The sequence below is a fragment of the Astyanax mexicanus genome, chromosome 18 (assembly GCF_023375975.1).
Source record: "Astyanax mexicanus isolate ESR-SI-001 chromosome 18, AstMex3_surface, whole genome shotgun sequence".
NCBI lineage: Eukaryota > Metazoa > Chordata > Actinopteri > Characiformes > Acestrorhamphidae > Astyanax > Astyanax mexicanus.
This window is the reverse complement of record NC_064425.1, coordinates 39,470,197-39,491,121: the sequence shown is the minus strand read 5'-3', so window position 1 is coordinate 39,491,121 and position 20,925 is coordinate 39,470,197. Positions and strand designations below refer to the sequence as shown.

General features: G+C 41.3%; 2 protein-coding genes across 2 annotated transcripts in view; both read left to right on the top strand.

Moving 5' to 3' along the window:
- Nucleotides 1-3,405, top strand: LOC111193447 (uncharacterized). Its single transcript, XM_049467024.1, has 12 exons — nucleotides 1-312; nucleotides 432-473; nucleotides 998-1,087; nucleotides 1,222-1,298; nucleotides 1,485-1,563; nucleotides 1,807-1,865; nucleotides 1,960-2,056; nucleotides 2,173-2,238; nucleotides 2,386-2,444; nucleotides 2,558-2,615; nucleotides 2,936-3,001; nucleotides 3,254-3,405. The coding sequence occupies exons 1-12, from the start codon at nucleotides 274-276 to the stop codon at nucleotides 3,359-3,361; spliced, it is 840 nt and encodes a 279-aa protein (XP_049322981.1). The 5' UTR covers nucleotides 1-273; the 3' UTR covers nucleotides 3,362-3,405.
- Nucleotides 3,406-5,780: 2,375 nt separating this feature from the next.
- frrs1a (ferric-chelate reductase 1a) overlaps nucleotides 5,781-20,925 on the top strand; it is a 38,510-nt gene continuing 23,365 nt past the window's right edge. The window contains exons 1-5 of the mRNA XM_049467022.1: nucleotides 5,781-5,863; nucleotides 6,630-6,839; nucleotides 9,556-9,695; nucleotides 10,169-10,263; nucleotides 20,025-20,169. Of these exons, the coding sequence (XP_049322979.1) occupies nucleotides 5,800-5,863; nucleotides 6,630-6,839; nucleotides 9,556-9,695; nucleotides 10,169-10,263; nucleotides 20,025-20,169 (654 nt within the window). The 5' untranslated portion in view covers nucleotides 5,781-5,799. The remainder of the gene's footprint in view (nucleotides 5,864-6,629; nucleotides 6,840-9,555; nucleotides 9,696-10,168; nucleotides 10,264-20,024; nucleotides 20,170-20,925) is intronic.

Sequence of the window (20,925 nt, the reverse complement as noted above, 5' to 3'; positions counted from 1 at the left end):
TAGCATGAAGATTCGATTTTTGTTTTTATTTGAACTCTTCTGAGCTCGTGAGTGGCAGCGGCAGCAGCAGCGGCAACTCTTCGACGGAAGGACCCTCTACAACTCCTAAACACCAGTTTTCTGTTTTATATTCACTGTTTTAATATCTGTTTTATCTTTAAGTTTCTGTATAATTGTATTATATTTACTGTTTTTCACGTTTTACTAATTAATTGTATTTTATTTTCAGGTGACTGTAGCCGCTGAGGGAGCTCACCCCCATACCGGTCAGGTATGGATCCCTGGTGGAGGAGCAGACCTCTTCCAACGGTGGTGAGTAAACTGGAAACTTCTCACATTTTACACCAAATTCACCCTCAATAAAACTCAGAAAAAAAAACAGAGCTGGATTAGGACTGAAGTTTAAATCAGGGCTTTGTTTTGTTTTTCAGGCGCAAGGAGACTTTTCTTTCAGGACTCGTCCTGTGTCTCCGGTGAGTCTCTATAACTGTTACACCTGCAACCTAAAACTAACTAACTAACTAGCTAACTATTTACCTATCAGTCCCAGTATACTTTACTGTAACCCTTTCAGACCCGCTCAGAGCGCTTATTATAAAACCTCAGATTTACTGATACACACACATTACACAACATTCAACTAAACCAGCTTTAGACTGGGTCAACGCTCATTTCTGAAGAGCCCTAACCTAGGTTATAAGTTAGGGTTAGATAGACAGAGTATATTGTAAAGGACCTAGTGAAATCATTTAACACTTATTTCTATTGTGTATTTTCTTGTTCTTTTTGGATTTAGACTTGAAGGGAAGGTTAGATAAGAAAACTTCTCTCAAAAATATATGTTTTTGATGACCCTATATTTGATCACAAGAAGAGATTCATAACAAATGTGGTTATAATTTTAGGTAAATATTATACATACAATATGAAATTTGGTAATAATAATACTATAAAAATCGAGGCAGTGATGAGCTGACTGACACACAATTGTCTGCAGTGGGAGGGTGAAGAGCCAGCCGCCTGGGAGGAGCCCCCACCGTGTCAGCCCGGGTCCCTCGAGATGCAGCGGAGGGCCCGCATTAAAATGGTGAGAAAAGCACAATAAACAATTAAAGTGTGGTCAAGTATCACAGTCATACATCTCTGTTTTAGCAGCATCACTAATACGTACAGCTCTGCTTTCACTGAATCTCTATTAACATGAAATTTTATTGTTAACAGTGGATAGAAGGTCAGCCGGAGGGACTCCTGCCCACCTCCCACCCAGAGTCTTCATTGCTTTCGACTACACCTGCAAGGTATCACAGCCTCCTTACCTGCCCCTGTACCACCCTGACACCTCCCATTCCCTCTTTCTGATTCTGATTTACCACCCTGACACCTCCCATTCCCTCTTTCTGATTCTGATTTACCACCCTGACACCTCCCATTCCCTCTTTCTGATTCTGATTTACCACCCTGACACCTCCCATTCCCTCTTTCAGGTATGGCTGCAAGACTCTGGTGGCGATTGCGGAGGCAGAACCCTGGAACAGGTTGGACACTACTGGTCCAGTTGCACAGGTAAGAGTTTCTGGTTTATTCTGTATCCTCTCTACCATCTTCCAACGATTGGAGATTTAAAGTTTTTAGGACACACACATACAGTATTCCCTTACACACACACACACACACACACACACACTATACACTTAAAGTATTCAGCTTTCTGCTTCTGTGTGTCTTGCTATCGCTTTACTACTGTAATACTGTTAACTTCCCCACTTTTGGACTCATAAGCAAATATCTTTATCTGTTTTTGGACAGTATCAGGAAGCCCGGATCACGTCCCTCACCACCACCCACCACCCGAAGACATTCAGCCAGTAAGACACTAAACCTTCAGCCACCATCAACACTCAAATAGTCTCTTAAACACCTCACCACCAACAGTAGGACCTCTGTTTTTTCTCATTTCAGGTCAGACGGCCCGATGCTGGTGGCAGAGGCGGATCCTTTTTACAGGCTCGACACCACTGGACCAGTGGCCAGGATTATCCCAGGTCCAGCTGCACAGGTAAGAGTTTGCAGTTAGCTCTATATCCTCTCTATCTCTCTACTATCTTCACACTATTGAATATCTAAAGGTTTTAGGAAACCCATTCGGTTTTTCACCTCTTCCCCTTCTTCTAGGCTGTGGCTGACTTGGAGGATGACAGTGAAGAGGAGGAGTTTCTGGAGCTAGCTCCTATAGCACAGGTCAGTCTGTAATTGTCTTATATTGTTACCTCTTTCTGCTTAGGAATGCCTTGCTGTTCCCTTGCTGCTGTAATACTGTAAATTTTCCCACTGTTGGAATCATAAGCAATTATCTTATCTTATCTTGTTTTATCTATTTTTGGACAGTGGGAGGAAGCAGAGGTAGCATCCCTTACCGCCACCTGCCACACGGAGACATCCAGCCAGTAAGTCACTGCACTTATTAACACATATTAGTCACATCGCCCATCATTAACACGCACATTATTTCTTAACACCTCGCCACCAACATTAAGACCTCAATTTTCTTTCGTCTCAGGTCAGGTGTCGATGTCCTGGTGCTGGATGCAGAGTCTGAGCCAGTGCCAGTTGCACAGGTAATGTTGGGAATTAATCTTGCTGTCAGCTATAGAAGAAGTACCTGCAGTATCAGCTTGTTTAGATATTTTCCATGTATGACCCTGTATCTCATTTAGTAATAATACTTTTTATTTAGTGATATAACTAAACAAGCTTAAGCTTAAAAGTCTTAAGAAGAGGTTTTAAGTACCATTTATATTGTTTCACAAGTATTAAATATTTACGTAATTTCTGCAGTTAAATTATTACGAAGGTGTTTTCACCCTGTCTTTTAAACAGTTATAGGTCTACAGTTCTTTGGTAAACCCCTCTATTTTTTTGACTCTGTCTCTTATAGGCTGAGGGGGATCGGGGCAGCGTGGAGGTCGTGGTGGAGAGCATAGAAACAGCTCCCAAAAACAAGGTCAGAGTTTAGTTTTACCTAAAGCAGCAAACAAAACGAATTCACTTAAAAAAATGTTCAGCACAGAACCATAAATTATGTATACATTGTATGTACAACAAGACAATATTGTAGGCGTATTAATGGGATATTATAGCAATTATATTGTTTGTCTTGTATGTCTCCTGTTCTATTGCATGTCTATGGGATGTATATATCAGAGGGTTTTACACCATGTCTTACTTTATTCTGTATTGTTTGTTTTTTCTGCAGAGAGGATGGCTACAGCGCTGTCAGAGACTCTGGAGGAGCACAGCCTCTACCTTTCTTTCCTGCTGTCCTTACAGGGTCAATAGATATAACAAAAAATGGAGAGGATAGATAGATAAATGGACAGATTAATAGAAAGGGGAGGACAGATCAATAGAAAGGTGGGGGGGCAGATCAATAGAAAGGGAGGGGGTAGATCAATAGATCAATAAAAAGGGGGAGATCAGATCAATAGAAAGGGGGGACAGATCAATAGAAAAGGGAAGGACAAATCAATAGAAAGGGGGGACAGATCAATAGAAGGGGGTGGCAGATCAACAGAAAGGGGGGCAGATCAATGGATCAATAGAAAGGGGGAGGGCAGATCAATAGAAAGGGGGGGACAGATCAATAGAAGGGGGTGGCAGATCAACAGAAAGGGGGGCAGATCAATGGATCAATAGAAAGGGGGAGGGCAGATCAATAGAAAGGGGGGGACAGATCAATAGAAGGGGGTGGCAGATCAACAGAAAGGGGGGCAGATCAATGGATCAATAGAAAGGGGGAGGGCAGATCAATAGAAAGGGGGTGGGCAAATCAATAGATCAATAGAAAGGGGAAGAGCAGATCAATAGAAAGGGGGGGACAGATCAATAGAAGGGGGTGGCAGATCAACAGAAAGGGGGGCAGATCAATGGATCAATAGAAAGGGGGAGGGCAGATCAATAGAAAGGGGGGGACAGATCAATAGAAGGGGGTGGCAGATCAACAGAAAGGGGGGCAGATCAATGGATCAATAGAAAGGGGGAGGGCAGATCAATAGAAAGGGGGTGGGCAAGTCAATAGATCAATAGAAAGGGGAAGAGCAGATCAATAAAAAGGGGAGGGCAGATCAATAAAAATGGGGAGGACAGATCAATAGAAAGGGGTCGACAGATCAGGGCAAATCAATAGATCAATAGAAAGGGGGGAAGATCAATAGATCAATAGAAAGGGGGAGATCAGATCAATAGAAAGGGGGAGGACAGATCAATAGAAAGGGGGAGATCAGATCAATAGAAAGAGGGAGGGCAAATCAATAGAAAGGGGGAGATCAGATCAATAGAAAGGGGGAGGACAGATGAATAGAAAGGGGGAGGACAGATCAATAGAAAGGGGTGGACAGATCAATAGAAAGGGGTGGACAGATCAATAGAAAGGGGGGGACAGATCAATAGAAAGGGCGGGGCAGATCAATAGATCAATAGAAAGGGGGGGACAGATCAATAGAAAGGGGGGGGGCAGATCAATAGATCAATAGAAAGGGGGAGGGCAAATCAATAGAAAGGGGGGAGACAGATCAGTAGAAAGGGGGAGATCAATAGAAAAGGGAAGGAAAGATTGAAAGGGGGTAGATGGGTAGATAAAAAGGATGGATAGATGAATAGAAGGGGGGAGGATAGACAAATAAAAAGGGGGAGGATAGATAGATTACTTTTGCCCATTTTTTTTTTACAGATTTTTGAATAAAGTTTAATTTTAGTTAAAATTTTGAAAAGCTTGTATCATTTTTTCCCACTTCACTATAATGTGCTACTTTGTGTTGTATAAGAGTATAAGAGATCCGAGTCATCCTGTTCATCTTTACTGTAGAAATTTAGTTTTAGATATCCATTTATTACAATTTAATTGCTTAATAATAAATAACTGTGTCCCCAGAGAACAGACACACCTCTCTTCAAAAAATATAGTTAGAAAAATATACACATACATTTTAGATCCAGCATTTAAAATGTCCTTTCACTTCAGTATATAACTATAACATCTAGAAATATCAAATAATCTCAGACCACAGAATGACTAGGCCTACTACTACAAAAAGTATCTCAGCAAGGCAATAACTACAGATAAACAGATTTACAGTTTATTGTGACCTAAATAGGCATGCAATCAATAAGATAATATTTCTAATGTAATTCTATGAATAATCAAATAGTGAAAAGAGCAAATCAAACAAGCTAAGTCAGAAGTAATATGTAGTATATATGAATTAGATGTGGGAGCACCTTCAATCACAACAGGAGCAGAAAGAGTGTCCACCCTCTTTCAAAGTTAAGAAATATTACATTCAGGGTATCTTCAACATTTCTTCACTGAGACCAATAAAATGAAAATGAGCATGAACACGTTCACATTTTATATAAACTAGATACATTTCAGATTAAATTTAAAATGATGCTCTTTCAGTAGACCTGGCCAAAGGTGTAAACACAATGTAACCAGACCCATCTGTGAGGGTTCAGACTTAATTCACTTTAACTAAAGGTACATTCACCATGTCCAGGCTCCTTCATGACTGTGGAAAGATTATATTGTTCAAGGTGAGCAGTGGAGGTGTGTAGAGACAATTAGCATAACCCATAAAATAGACTTACTGTATATAATAATTAAATGATAAATACCTGGAAAAGACACCAACCCATGTGATCTGCTGCTCTTTGTCTCCCTCTTGTGATTATTCTCAGTAAAGGAGAAAAAACTAAGCCCCACCCCGTGCGCGCGCGCGCGCGTGTGTGTGTGTGTGTGACATCATGGTTATGTTCATTGAAGATCTTTACCTGTGCGGAAGAGTTGAGGAGACAGGTGAACATTCAGGTGAGTCCAGAACGCATCACTGCTGCTCTCTATCTTTTCTGTACAGCTAAATCTACAATTATGTTTAAAATATCCTACTTTCTCCACATTTTGCTTTGATCCATGAATTTCCTAGATTATCAACAGAAAGAAATTCATACTTGTTTTTTTTTTTTGTTTGTTTTTGTTTTTTTTCTGGTTCTGGATGCATAATTTCATTATAACAGAATATCATCCCAAGACATATTTGGTGAATATAACGTTTTTCACTATGTCAGTGTACACAGTCATACCAGAATATTATGACCGCTCATCATCTCCACTGATCATATAAGACAGACTGTAGTCCTGTATCTGTTTCTCTGTATATTTTATTATTATTATCCTCCTTTCACACTGAGAGGCTACCACAGAGCAGCTAGCATTATTATTATTATTATTATTATTATTATTATTATTATTATTATTATTATTATTATTATTATTTGGGTGTTGGGTGTTTTTTATTCTCAGCACTGCAGTGATTAGCACTGATTAGCATGGTGGTGGTGTATGAGGTGTTAGTGTGTGTTGAGCTGCTGGTACAGTGAGTGGATCAGATACAGCAGTGCTGCTGGAGTTTTTAAACACTGTGTTCTTCACTCACTCTCCTCCATTCTATTACACACTCTTACCTACAGCTGCTCCACCTTGTAGATGAGGTAATATCTGAATCTGATCAAAAATGATTCTGGCTGGACTGGGATTAATGGTCTTTTGCATCTTTATTCACTGTATTTATCCTCAGATTTCCAAATGGCCCGCACTCATCAAGCAGCAACAGTGCTCTGGACTGCTCTGCTGGTCAGCTGGACAGTCACTGGTTATAAAAATGGAAAAGTGGAGAAAGCCTGTGACACCATGGTCCCAGGACACGGCGGTCATCCCAACACAACCACCAGCCCATACACACTGAATGTGGGCACCAAGACATTCAAGTCTGGCGATCATATAAAAGGTAAATTCAGTAGAACTGAGCTCAAACCCATTTTATTATATACATTCAGCTACTTTAAGGTGCACCCAATGCTGATGTGCAAATGCACAAATACTCAGAGCTTTCTAGTCCCTGTAGAGATGTTTTGCAGGTAGAATGAGACTCTCTGGGCTCACAGTTAAACATGAACCTTTTGGCACTATGTCTAATACTGTTTATGGGCTACAGGGCTGTTAACTCCCTGGCATTAAGCTGTGGAACAGTGGAAGGACTGCGTTCTCTGAGATGATGAAGCGACATTCAATGTGTTTAGATCAGGGGTGTCCAAACTTTTTTTGTTGGGGGCCAGAAGGAGAAATATATTTGAAGTCATGGGCCACAGACTCTAATAAAACAAATAATGAAATACACCACTTTAAATAATACTTTTTTCCTGATTATTTTATTTACACACCATTTTACTTGACTTACTATCTTTATCTTTGACAGTGTTGTGTAAACTAAGATTTTTCAAATTGATGTTTCATTTCATGATGTCTCTTAACATTAAACTCCTTAATTATGGCAACTTTTAGACACTTTTGCCCCGTGTTTGTGCGCTAGAAATGCGCACCCTCTCCTCTTTTAGACTCTTTGGCCCGTTTTTCTGCTCTAGAAATGCGCACTCTCTCCGCTTTTAGACTCTTTGGCCCGTTTTTCTGCGCTAGAAATGCGCACCCTCTCCGCTTTTAGACACTTTTGCCCCTTTTCTGACACCTAGCGTTCAAACTTTGTATCTCACATTACAAAAACCTGCTTAACAGCGGGCCAACTTTCATTCTATTTCTAAAATACCTCACGGGCCGCTCCAAAAAAGAAAACGGGCCGCAAATGGCCCGCGGGCCGTAGTTTGGACACCCCTGGTTTAGATGGAGTGAGTTAGGGAGGCATGTTGCTGAATGCAGTCAAATCCTCACAGCAATGTTCTTAATGAAACTGAAACTGAAAGATCGAGTAGGTTTTATATAAACAGTACAGACAGTTACTCCAACAAAAGCAGGATACACTCTTTTTTTAATATCCTTAATTTTAGAACTAACTATGAATGAAAAAGTGTCCCAATACATTTGTCCATATAGTGCATCTGATGAGGTGCTGTGGTGATTGTCATTCAACACTCTGACTTCACTAACTCTAGCCCTTATCGCTGAAATGCAATCAAATCCTCACAGCAATGCTCACACCAGAGTCTACTAGGAAGCCTTTTATGGACATTAGAGACAGTTACTCAAAAACAGGATAAACTATTTTTAATACACTTGATTTCAGAAGAATGAGCAGGCATCTCAATACTTCTGTTCATTGTGCATTTCTCTTTAAATATTTAATGCATGATAAAGGGTCCAGTTCTTGTGAATGGGGATAGGTTGGGGAATTTTTGGTGAGGTGGGGTGGTGATTATTTATTCAACACTTTTCTTTTTGCTGTATGCAGTCAAATCCTCACAGCAATGCTGCTCAAAACAAAATAACAAAAGCAGAATGAACACTTTTTTATAACCTTGATTTGAGAAGAAACAATGAGCCAGCCTCCCAATTCTTTTGTCCATATACTGTAGCTATACTGGTAGGAAAACGTTTGGGCAAACCTGATGATTATCATGATTTGTTTTTTGCATAAATCATTGGTTGTTCGGATCAAAAGTTTCAGTTAAATATGTCATATAGCAGAAGAACACAGTGATATTTGAAAAGTGAAAATAAGTTCATAGGATTTACAGAAAGTGTGCAATAATTGTTTAAACTAAATTAGGCAGGTGCTTAAATTTTGGGCACCCCAACAGAAAAAAAATACATCAATTTTTATTAGATCCTCCTTTTGCAGAAATAACAGCCTCTAAACTCTTCCTATAGCTTCCACTGAGAGTCTGGCTTTTGGTTGAAGGTATTTTGGATCATTCTTCTTTACAAATCATCTCCAGTTCAGTCAGGTTTGATTCAGGTTTCTGATCATGAACAGCTGCTTTAAATCACACCACAGATTTATAATAATATTCAGGTCTGGGGACTGAGATGATCTGAGATGATCATTCCAGAACGTTGTTCTTGTTTCTCTGCATGAATGTTTTAGTAGATTGTGAGCAGTGTTTAGTGTTTAGTGTTTAGGGTCGTTGTCTTGTTGAAGTATCCAGCCCCGGCGCTTTAACTTTAACTTTCTCACTGATTCTTAAACATCGTTCTCAAGAATCTGCTGATATTGACTGAAATCCATGAGACTCTCAACTTTAACAAGACCATTATGTTGAACAATCTTTGTTTTCAGGTTATTGGAGAGTTTGTTTTGAGGCTCCCATGTTGCCACTTTTCAGAAAAGATGCAAAAAGGAGAAAAAATGGCAAAACTTGCAATTGGCCACCTTAACCCTTTCTCATAATTGGATTCACCTGTGTGAATGTAGGTCAAGGGTCAATGAGATTACCAAACAATTTTTTTGTTCCAGTAAAACGACACGGATGCCCCAAATTTTTGCACCTGCCTAATTTAGTTTACAGAATTATTTCACACGTTCTGTAAATCCTATAAACTTTATTTCGCTTCTCAAATATCACTGTGTTCTTCTGCTATATGATATATTTAACTGAAATTGCTGATCTGAACAACCAATGATTTAGAAAGAAAAATCAGGAAAATGATCAGGGGTGCCCAATCTTTTTTCATACCACTGTATATCTGACTACACAATACCCCAATGTTTCCAGTGAACCTGTCTGGACTTCAGCACTTTGAAGGCTTCCTGATTGAGGCCAGAGATACGGAGGATCCAGCTGGACTTGCTGTCGGCTCCTTCACTCTGATCAGCCCTGAGATCAGCCAGCTTCTGCAATGTCATAGCATCAAGGTTTGCATTACATCCATTTATTTGTATTGTTTACAGAGATTCATGCAATTGTGTAATTACATAATCATGTTGCAGCAGTGCAATGCCTAAAATCATGCAGGTAGCCAGTGTTCACATCAACCATATTACGCTCATGCGCTAAAGAGCATTGCTTCATGTTAAGTTTCGGTTTCATCTTCTCCAGCAACACAGGATCTATCAGGAAGTTCCAGTGGCTGCAGCTGGGCTGAACACTGGAAATGTGTTACAGCTCACTGTAAAAAGATACTTTATAAAAAGGACACTTTATTTGGCCACGGCTACTTTAGTGTGTGACCTTGGTGGAGACTAATGCTTACATTAATGTTCACGTGCTATAGAAACCCATAACACAGCACATTCACCCACTATAAAGCAGTTATTATACACCAGTTCATCAATACACAACAACAGATATCTATCCAGTGTTTGATACAGTCTGTATTTGTGTGAAGGGTTCTGCTGTTAGTCACACCAGCAACACCAAACTGACTGAGGTTGGTGTGGTATGGACCGCCCCCGCTGACGCTCCTCCAACTGTTCACTTCATGTGAGTACAGTAAGATACTACACTACCATCTATTCATAGTGTAAATCAGTCTTTACCAATGTTTAACCAAACCAACCAATTTAAGTGAACATATATGTATAAAATTGCTATCACAATGGTATATTTTGCGTTTTTCACCTTTTTTATATTTAAAAACTTTAAATGTTTTTCTTGTATATGTAAGCCCCCAAACCACTAGGCCCATACAATACCACCCTCTAATAATTCCCAAAGCAATTAAACAAACAACACTACTGCCTAGGGGTAGTAGGTAGTACCAACTGACTCGGTCCCCACTCAGGTTTGGATAAATAATGGTGGATTACCCAAGGTGAAATAAGAGAAAGATGATGACGTTTCACAATGTGTCTTTATTAGAAAATCTTAAAAAAAACAACAACTCGTTTGCTCACATGAATTGACCCAAATCCACAATTGGCAGTGTTAATAAAGGAATTAATTGCCTGGTATCTTGAACGTGGGAAAACTAGTAGTATAATACCCCAAAAGAAAATAAGCAAGAATTTACAAGAGTTTTAAGGGCTCAATTATAACCAAATACTTCAAAAAAATAATATAAATAAAATAGATAACACAACAAACTCAAAATCAAACAAATTCAAAATTAACTTAAAGAAAACACACTCCACCCCAAAAGAGAACCCTCACGACTTGTACCTCAGCTTAGTTAACACGAGATTATAATAATACCACCTCCCACCAGACCCCACACTGTCCAACTGGTTCAATTGAATGTGATGCAATTTTAATTTAAAACAGAATTGGCACTCAAGTCAATTAACGTTTACTACCTTTAAAACCCAATCTTTAATATATTTTACTATTAAAAGTTTCAAGGGGAAGGAAAGAACAATAATTAATTTTCACTGGCCAGGGATACTCCTAAAGAGGAGAAAGCACACCATTAGCACTTTACAGCTCTAAAACTTTTCTTTCATTAAAACTAATTTAAAACATGAACCTACCTATATTCTAAACATTCTATATATCTGCCTTGGAAGGGCTCCACTTCCCTTGTTACTACTGTCCACTACTGGATGTTACTGCTTTAAAACAAAAAAAACAGCCAAATAAGCATGCTGTATGATTTAATTTTACCTGCAGCTCACAAAATAATAAACAGAAACATCAGATACCTGTATCTGGACTTCCACAATGCACACTGGCTCACCGGCATACACAGGGCTGCAGTTCACTACAACATAGGCTCTTATTCCACACTGTAAAACAAGTGCATATTTTTAAAACTAGCCACAAAGGCATACTAGCTTAACTTCACAAAACAGGTTAAAACAATTATTAAATACCTGTATCTGGACTCCCACAATGTGTACCGGATTCACTGGTGCACAACGGCTGACTTCTCCAGCCCTACCACACTCCAAACCAACCGAATGAAGTACCAAAAACGCTGCTCTGAAGTTTCAGCCCTCCGTGCTACCTGCACATATCCCTGGCAGTGAGCCAAAAAGATCGCTGGGCAAGATCCCACGAGCTTTTTAAAAATGGCGGCTGCACGCTTCTAACCAAACGAGAGTTAAACAAAGTCTCACGAGACTTAAACCAAAGCCTGCACGCCTTAAGACATTTGTAGTGCACTACCTCCCTCTACTGGAGAGCCTCAAGAGTACACTGCCAGCTTCACTCACCATAACCCCATTACAGGTTACATCCACCCCCCCTTTAAATGGAACACCGTCCCGGTGTTAACCTATTCTTGCCATGGCCTAAAGTAAGCACCAACTGACAATGAAACTGCTGGGCGAGCTACAGTCCCACTCATTCCACTGTGTAGTCTCCCCACTGATCGAGGAACATTATAAGGATTGGAATGTAGGCCAGCTGTCTTTCTAGTGGTCCGTCTCACCTGAGGGGCTGGTGCATGGCCACCCGATATGCTTGATCTAAGGGGTACTGGCAACTCAGACTCTTCTCTGGATCTCAACCATTGTCCAGCAAGGGGATGCTCCTCCTCACTGCTAGTGCTATCACTCATTGGGGGATTCAAGTGAAGTTGACCTTCCTCCTCACCACTAATAGGGCTACTGCTCCTCAAAGGAAATATTTGACTCTGGCCTTCGTCCTCTTGTTCTGTCGGACAAATGACCAAAGGATGCCCAGGTACCACCTTCAGTTCAGAGCGGTGCAAGTTTTTCTCTGGGCCAGGACTCTCTACAGGGCGGATGGAATACACCCTCCCTTCTCCATCAAGGCTTCGAGTGACACAGTACTTTGTACTGGCCCATACATCTTGAATCTTATTACGACCTAGAAGATGATTCTTTCTGTAGACAACTGTTCCGATTGGAAGAATGTCACTTACTCCAACTTCGTTCTGACGTTTACGTTGAGCCACAGCATTCTCCAGTTGTTTCTTGGCATGAACATAGACAGTGCGAAGGCGTTCTTGGTGATTTTCAATCCACTCTTCTACAGTGCCTTCAGCAAGGTCTTCACCTACTCCTAAAAGGGAGTCTACAGGTAGTCGTGGCTGCCGGCCAAACATAAGCTCATAAGGGGAGTGAGCAGTTGTCTGGTGTACAGTGGTGTTGTATGCAAAAAGGAGTTGGGGTAGGTACTTAGGCCATCTTCTCTTTTGCTCAGATGGAAGGGTACGCAATAAATCATGCATGGTGCGATTAAAACGCTCGCACTGTCCATTTCCTTGCGGGTGATAAGGTGTAGTGCGGCTCTTCTTCACATCGTAGATCTTGCACAAACTCTTCAGAAGGTCGCTTTCGAAGTTTCGGCCCTGGTCAGAATGTATACGCTGGGGAACACCATACACATAAAACCATTTCTCCACTAAAATGTGGGCAACGGTGCTAGCTCGTTGGTCCTGTGTAGGAAAAGCCTGTGTAAACTTGGAAAAGACATCTGTGATCACAAGCACGTTTTCCCTCCCATCACTGGCCCGGTCCATCAAAGTAAAATCAATGGCTATAATCTCCAGCGGCTTGGAAGCTGATAAGTTGCCCATAAATGTTCGTATTTTGGGTTGCCCCATTTTTGCCACCACACAGCGGGAACACTCTTTGCACCAACGTTCAATCTTCTTCCACATATGCGGCCAGAAACACCTCTGTCTTACCAGACTTGCTGTTCTCTCGGCTCCTTGATGGCCATGGTTATCATGGAGGGCAGTCAGAACTTCCTTCTGCAGGCACTCTGGTAACACCAACTGCAAAAATTCTTCCACTCCATCAGGTGTTCTTGTTAGACGGTACAACACACCATCACACTCCCTGAGCTTATTCCATTGACGCACAAGTTCTAGGACTTCTTTTGATTCTTGTGCCCGCTCCCCAGCGGTTGGAAATTTCTGCCTATGCCAATACTGCAGGAATGGCCCAATCACAGGGTCTGCTGATTGTAACCTTTGCAGGTCTGCCTTGGGACGGAGAGGGACAGCATCTATAGTGGATATAGTAGCTTTGGTAGCACCCACCTGCAATGGAATAGAAATCCCAGAGACAGTTTCTTGAAAGGACTGTGGTGTGGGACAAGCTGGTAGTCGAGACAAAGCATCTGCATTGCGATTAGACAAGCCAGGTCGATACTTGATATTGAAATTAAACAAAGCCAATTGTGACACCCACCGTTGTTCCACAGCCCCAAGTTTGGCTGTCTGTAGGTAACTCAGGGGGTTGTTATCTGTGTACACTGTGAACTGTGCACCCAATAAGTACTCTCGGAACTTTTCAGTGACAGCCCACTTCAGGCCAAGCAATTCTAGTTTCATTGAGCTGTAGTTAGACATATTTCTCTCACTGTCCCGCAACCCCCGACTGGCATAAGCTATAGGTCTGCGACCACCCTCTTGATCTTGAGATAACACAGCCCCAAGTCCTCCATGGCTAGCATCAATCTCCAATATAAAGGGTTTTGAAAAGTCAGCATAACCCAGGACAGGTGCACTCACCAGCTTTAGTTTCAGTGTTTCGAAAGCTTCTTCACAAGCATCACTCCAATGCCCCTCCACAGGCTTTGTCTTGACCCTTCTTTTCCCCCCTTGCAGCACTGCCACAAGTCGATGAAGTGGACTGGCATGTTTGGCAAAACCTTCCACAAACCTACGATAGTAGGAGGCAAAACCAAGAAAAGATCTGAGTTGTGTTACTGTCTGGGGACGCTCCCACTCGGACACAGCCTTAATTTTCTCAGGATCAGTTGCCACACCAGCTGACGAGATCACATGCCCCAGATATTTGACCTGAGATTGGAAAAAATGGCACTTAGACAATTTCAGCTTCAGATTATTTTGCTGCAACCGCTTGAGCACAACTTCAAGGCGCTGCAAATGCAAATCAAAAGTGGAGGAGAAAATGACAATGTCATCAAGATACAAAAGTAAGGATTGAAAGCGTTCGTCACCAAATATACGCTCCATCAATCGCTGAAACGTACTTGGAGCATTGCATAATCCAAACGGCATTCGATTAAATTCGAAAAGTCCAAAGGGTGTGCAGAAAGCAGTCTTAGATTTGTCATGTTCAGCCATAGGGACTTGATTATAGCCACTGGCTAAATCCAAAGTTGAAAAGAACCGGGCACCACCTAATGCATCCAATGATTCTTCAATACGGGGAAGGGGATAAGCATCCTTCCGTGTCTTTGAGTTAAGTTGTCTATAATCCACACACAGCCTGATTGTACCATCCCGCTTTTGTACTACCACCACAGGTGAAGAGTAGGGACTGCAACTCGCCCGAATTACCTTACGGTCTAAAAGCTCTTGAATATGACCCTTAACCAAATCATACTGGGAAGGGGGAAGGCGTCTGTATCGTTGTTTAACTGGGGTGTCGTCGATAAGAGGAATCTCATGTTCAATAAGATGGGTACAACCCAACTCTCCCTCATCCTGGCTAAACACAGAGCTATAACGCTGTAAGAGGTCTTTCCCCAGCTGTGACTGTTCAGGAGTAAGAGTAGGCCAAGAACCAACAGTCAAATCAGAAAAATCTTCAGCTACAGCCAAAGACTGCACTGCCACCACCTGTTCAGAACAATGAAAAAGTTCCTCTACCTTGCCAGTTGAAAAGGTAGGCTGCATCTCTACAGCAAACAGCTGACCCAAAGTAACCCTAGGGGGAAGCCAAATATCTCTATGTTCTACATTGACTACTGGGACTGCCACCGAACCTGAGTCAATGGAAAGAAGAGCACGAGACATAAGCAAACCATCTGGCAATGTATGAGCATGTGGCTCGAAAAATGCAGATGACAAAACTGCTCCAAAGTTGTTGTTACACGTTGCTACTACCAACTTAACTGAACCAGCTGGAACCCGCACCGCTGCTCGACCACGAACTGTCACCTGACCCAAACAGCCTGTAGGAGGTAAACACTCCAGGCGATGACACTCAGCCAGTGCTTGTTTCCAAGGCCCACCCACAGACTGGAGCGCAGAGCTCTGAAAGAAGGCAGACCCATGCTCAGAAAACAGTTCAGAATAACAATTATGAATGACATTCATACCCAACAACCCAGGTACCTTGGCTTTCTGCTGTTGGAATGGCAAATCTGTAGAATCCCTTACCACCAACACTCCCATACGTGGTAGCACTTTACCTAAAACTTCAATGTCCAATTCTAAATAGCCAAGATAAGGAATATCTAACCCATTTGCAGCCTTAAGCTGCAACCAATGACAAGCTTTTAATGCCCCACCACCCCTATCCTGGAAGTGTTCACGAAAGGCCTCCTCTGTTATGGTAGTGACCATCGACCCAGTATCTAATAGGCAAGACATAACTACCCCACCCATACTAACCTCAACTACTGGACAGGTGCCAACAAACTTACTAAAACAAGCTGAATTATTTCTAGAGCCCTGAACATTCCCGTCCGATGCCTGGCTCAGGACATCAGCGGGAATTAGTTTTCCGGAAAAGAAGCATCTCTAACTGTAGCCCTAGTCTGTCTGTCTGGTGTACCATTTACAGATGTATTAGATCCCCTATTGGATGCTGAACGTCTTAATCTTGTAGGGCAAGACCTTACCATATGACCAGGCTGTTGACAGTTCAAGCAAATAGGCCGACCATCAAGATGGAAAGGATATGGACGTGTATTTGAGGTCTGCCCCCTACCCACAAAAGCATTAGGCATACTGGGGGAATCTAAACGTTTTAAAATAGCATCAAGCTGAGCTTGCTGATTCTTAAGACACTCCTTTAACTCTAGCAATTCATTACTTTGATGTGCTGGGGCACCGTTATCCACTCTAGGACTATCCATGAACCTCACCTGAGAATCACAAGAATAGACCCTACTCCTTGGAACTACCAGTCGTTCCCCATCTTCCACCCAACGAATAGCCTCCCCACGAATGTCTAAAAGAGAAGCTTCAGGGTTAAGACGCACAAAACGCTTTAATTCTCTTCGAAGTAAACCGTCGCGAACATGTTCTACAAATTGATCCCGAACTAATGAATCAGAGTTTGGGAAACTTTCCGGGCTACTTCGCTTTATGGCCTCCATTAGTGACAGTAAACTATGAGAAAATTCACGAAGAGATTCCCCCTCCAATTGTTTACGCTGAAAGAATTGTTTTTGTAACCCGATGTAAGACTGTGAACACCCAAATATCTCTAACAGAATGGTGAGAATTTTCTCAGGATCGTTCCTGTCACTAACTGGGCGAAACTTAACCTCATTCTTTGCTTCCCCATCCAAATGGTCAAGTAGAAATAAGGCCTGTTCTGGGCGAGACATATAACGTGTTTCCAAGGACCTACGGGCTTCCTCTACCCATTCCTCCACTGGTAGAGAATCTCTGCTATTACCAGAAAATCGAGGACATTTTCTCTCTCTGGGTACATACACATAACGCTCTGGGCCTACTTCACGAATAGGAGGAACACTGCTAGTACTAGGTCCCCTAGGATTTTTAAGCTGATCATTTTCAGTCTGTAACTGTTGGATTTTCTCAGTTAACTGTCTTAACTGCTCTGCCATGTTACCTTCTGTGGTAGACATATGTATACAAAATGAACAAAATAAAATAATTAAACAAACAAAAAAAAATAAATGTGGAAAGGAAATAAGAGAAGAAAAAAAAAAAAAAAGGGTCTTCTTGATGGTCCAACGGCGGACTGCCAACCTTCCCAAAATCAACTACTGTTCCTTCCTTCCCCAAAGGAGTGCCAACTCAAAATATTTAGACCACAAAACTAAAAAAAAACAGTCATCAAATCTCAAATTCACCTTTAGAGACCCTGCCGACTACGCCAAAAATGTAAGCCCCCAAACCACTAGGCCCATACAATACCACCCTCTAATAATTCCCAAAGCAATTAAACAAACAACACTACTGCCTAGGGGTAGTAGGTAGTACCAACTGACTCGGTCCCCACTCAGGTTTGGATAAATAATGGTGGATTACCCAAGGTGAAATAAGAGAAAGATGATGACGTTTCACAATGTGTCTTTATTAGAAAATCTTAAAAAAAACAACAACTCGTTTGCTCACATGAATTGACCCAAATCCACAATTGGCAGTGTTAATAAAGGAATTAATTGCCTGGTATCTTGAACGTGGGAAAACTAGTAGTATAATACCCCAAAAGAAAATAAGCAAGAATTTACAAGAGTTTTAAGGGCTCAATTATAACCAAATACTTCAAAAAAATAATATAAATAAAATAGATAACACAACAAACTCAAAATCAAACAAATTCAAAATTAACTTAAAGAAAACACACTCCACCCCAAAAGAGAACCCTCACGACTTGTACCTCAGCTTAGTTAACACGAGATTATAATAATACCACCTCCCACCAGACCCCACACTGTCCAACTGGTTCAATTGAATGTGATGCAATTTTAATTTAAAACAGAATTGGCACTCAAGTCAATTAACGTTTACTACCTTTAAAACCCAATCTTTAATATATTTTACTATTAAAAGTTTCAAGGGGAAGGAAAGAACAATAATTAATTTTCACTGGCCAGGGATACTCCTAAAGAGGAGAAAGCACACCATTAGCACTTTACAGCTCTAAAACTTTTCTTTCATTAAAACTAATTTAAAACATGAACCTACCTATATTCTAAACATTCTATATATCTGCCTTGGAAGGGCTCCACTTCCCTTGTTACTACTGTCCACTACTGGATGTTACTGCTTTAAAACAAAAAAAACAGCCAAATAAGCATGCTGTATGATTTAATTTTACCTGCAGCTCACAAAATAATAAACAGAAACATCAGATACCTGTATCTGGACTTCCACAATGCACACTGGCTCACCGGCATACACAGGGCTGCAGTTCACTACAACATAGGCTCTTATTCCACACTGTAAAACAAGTGCATATTTTTAAAACTAGCCACAAAGGCATACTAGCTTAACTTCACAAAACAGGTTAAAACAATTATTAAATACCTGTATCTGGACTCCCACAATGTGTACCGGATTCACTGGTGCACAACGGCTGACTTCTCCAGCCCTACCACACTCCAAACCAACCGAATGAAGTACCAAAAACGCTGCTCTGAAGTTTCAGCCCTCCGTGCTACCTGCACATATCCCTGGCAGTGAGCCAAAAAGATCGCTGGGCAAGATCCCACGAGCTTTTTAAAAATGGCGGCTGCACGCTTCTAACCAAACGAGAGTTAAACAAAGTCTCACGAGACTTAAACCAAAGCCTGCACGCCTTAAGACATTTGTAGTGCACTACCTCCCTCTACTGGAGAGCCTCAAGAGTACACTGCCAGCTTCACTCACCATAACCCCATTACAGGTTACATATATCTGTGTGTGGATCTCATTTTTGTAGCTATTGTAAATCTGGCTGTGTACATTGTTTAAAAAATCCAAAATTACTTGGATTATTTTTTTTACATTGATATCCAATAAAAGTTAAGAATGTTTGTTTTTTCTTCTCTGCAGAACATAAGTAGATGGAGACAAAATTAATATCTAAAATTACAAGAGTGTCATGATGAATGAACCAATAGAAATGCTACAGAATTACATGGAATAAAAATCTTTTTTACAGAAACACTATATTACAAATATACTATTTTCCCAAAATATCCGTTCGTCTGCATATTGTTTGGTAGTATAAGGCTTGGATGGAGCTGCTCAGCCATGGAACACCATCCCATTATGCTCTCTAAACCTTACTGTTCTTGGTATAATCTGAAGCTACATGAAGTTTGGAGGTGTGTAGTGATGAACTAATCTGAAGCTACATGAAGTTTGGAGGTGTGTAGTGATGATCTAATCTGAAGCTACATGAAGTTTGGAGGTGTGTAGTGATGAACTAATCTGAAGCTACATGAAGTTTGGAGGTGTGTAGTGATGAACTAATCTGAAGCTACATGAAGTTTGGAGGTGTGTAGTGATGCAGTTTCTCTGCAGAATGTTGGTGAACTCTGTGCACTATACTCCTCAGCATCTACTGACCCCACTCTGTTATTTTACACTGACAGAGTTGTTTTGTTCCACTGTGTTATAATGTCACTGACAGTTGGCTGTGGAATATTTAGTAGTGAGTAGTGAAAGTTTACGACTGGACTTGTTGCACAGGTGCTGCATCCTATCACAGTACCACAGTTCTGAAGTCACTAAGCTCCTGAGAGAGACCCATTCTTTCACTAATGCATGTAGAATCAGTCTGCATGACTAGCTGCTTGATTTTATCCATCTGTGGCCATAGACGTGCTTGGAACCAATTACTTCCATGGTTCAGTGATTTCAGTGATCTTTGTATTTTCTGTGCATGCAGGGCTACAGTGGTGGCTCATTACAGCAACTTCTGGGTCAAGATCCCCAGTCCAGTCATCACTCAGGATGGAGTGACCCCAAATCCAACCACGCCCACTACCTTCACCAGCGCTTCAACTGAGACCACCGCAGTGTTACCCCAACCAGTGAGTCTATAGTTCATGTAGAGTATTTAATACTAAAAGTTAATGGGTATTACACCTCTGCTGATAAATCCAGCTCGATACTAGTTGCTGCTGCTAACTGGTTTTGGCATGTTTAAGCTGGTCTTTGAAGGCCAAGGTGGTAAAAAAGCTGGTTATCCAGGCAAAAACACCCCCTATACTGGTAAGCTAGCTAGTTATCCAGTTCTAGATATAGTGTATGTTGCATTTTATTTCAAATATGCTTGGTTTTGTTTGGTCAACCAGTATGATGTTGCTGGTTATGTAGGTAAAACTGGACGACTGTTGTTTTCTTGGTCACGTTGGTTACACAGGTTGAGCAGCTGGTTCTTCTGGTAATGCTGTTCAATTAACAAGCTTGGTTAAGCTTGGTCTTACTGGTTCTTTAAGTTGGTCAGGAGCTAAGCTGGTCATATAGAATGAATATACAGGGGTTGGACAATGAAACTCAAACACCTGTCATTTTAGCGTGGGAGGTTTAATGGCTAAATTGGAGCAGCCTGGTGGACAATCTTCATTAATTGCACATTGCACCAGTAAGAGCAGAGTGTGAAGGTTCAATTAGCAGGGTAAGAGCACAGTTCTGCTCAAAATATTGCAATGCACACAACATTATGGGTGACATACCAGAGTTCAAAAGAGGACAAATTGTTGGTGAACGTCTTGCTGGAGCATCTGTGACCAAGACAGCAAGTCTTTGTGATGCATCAAGAGCCACGGTATCCAGAGTAATGTCAG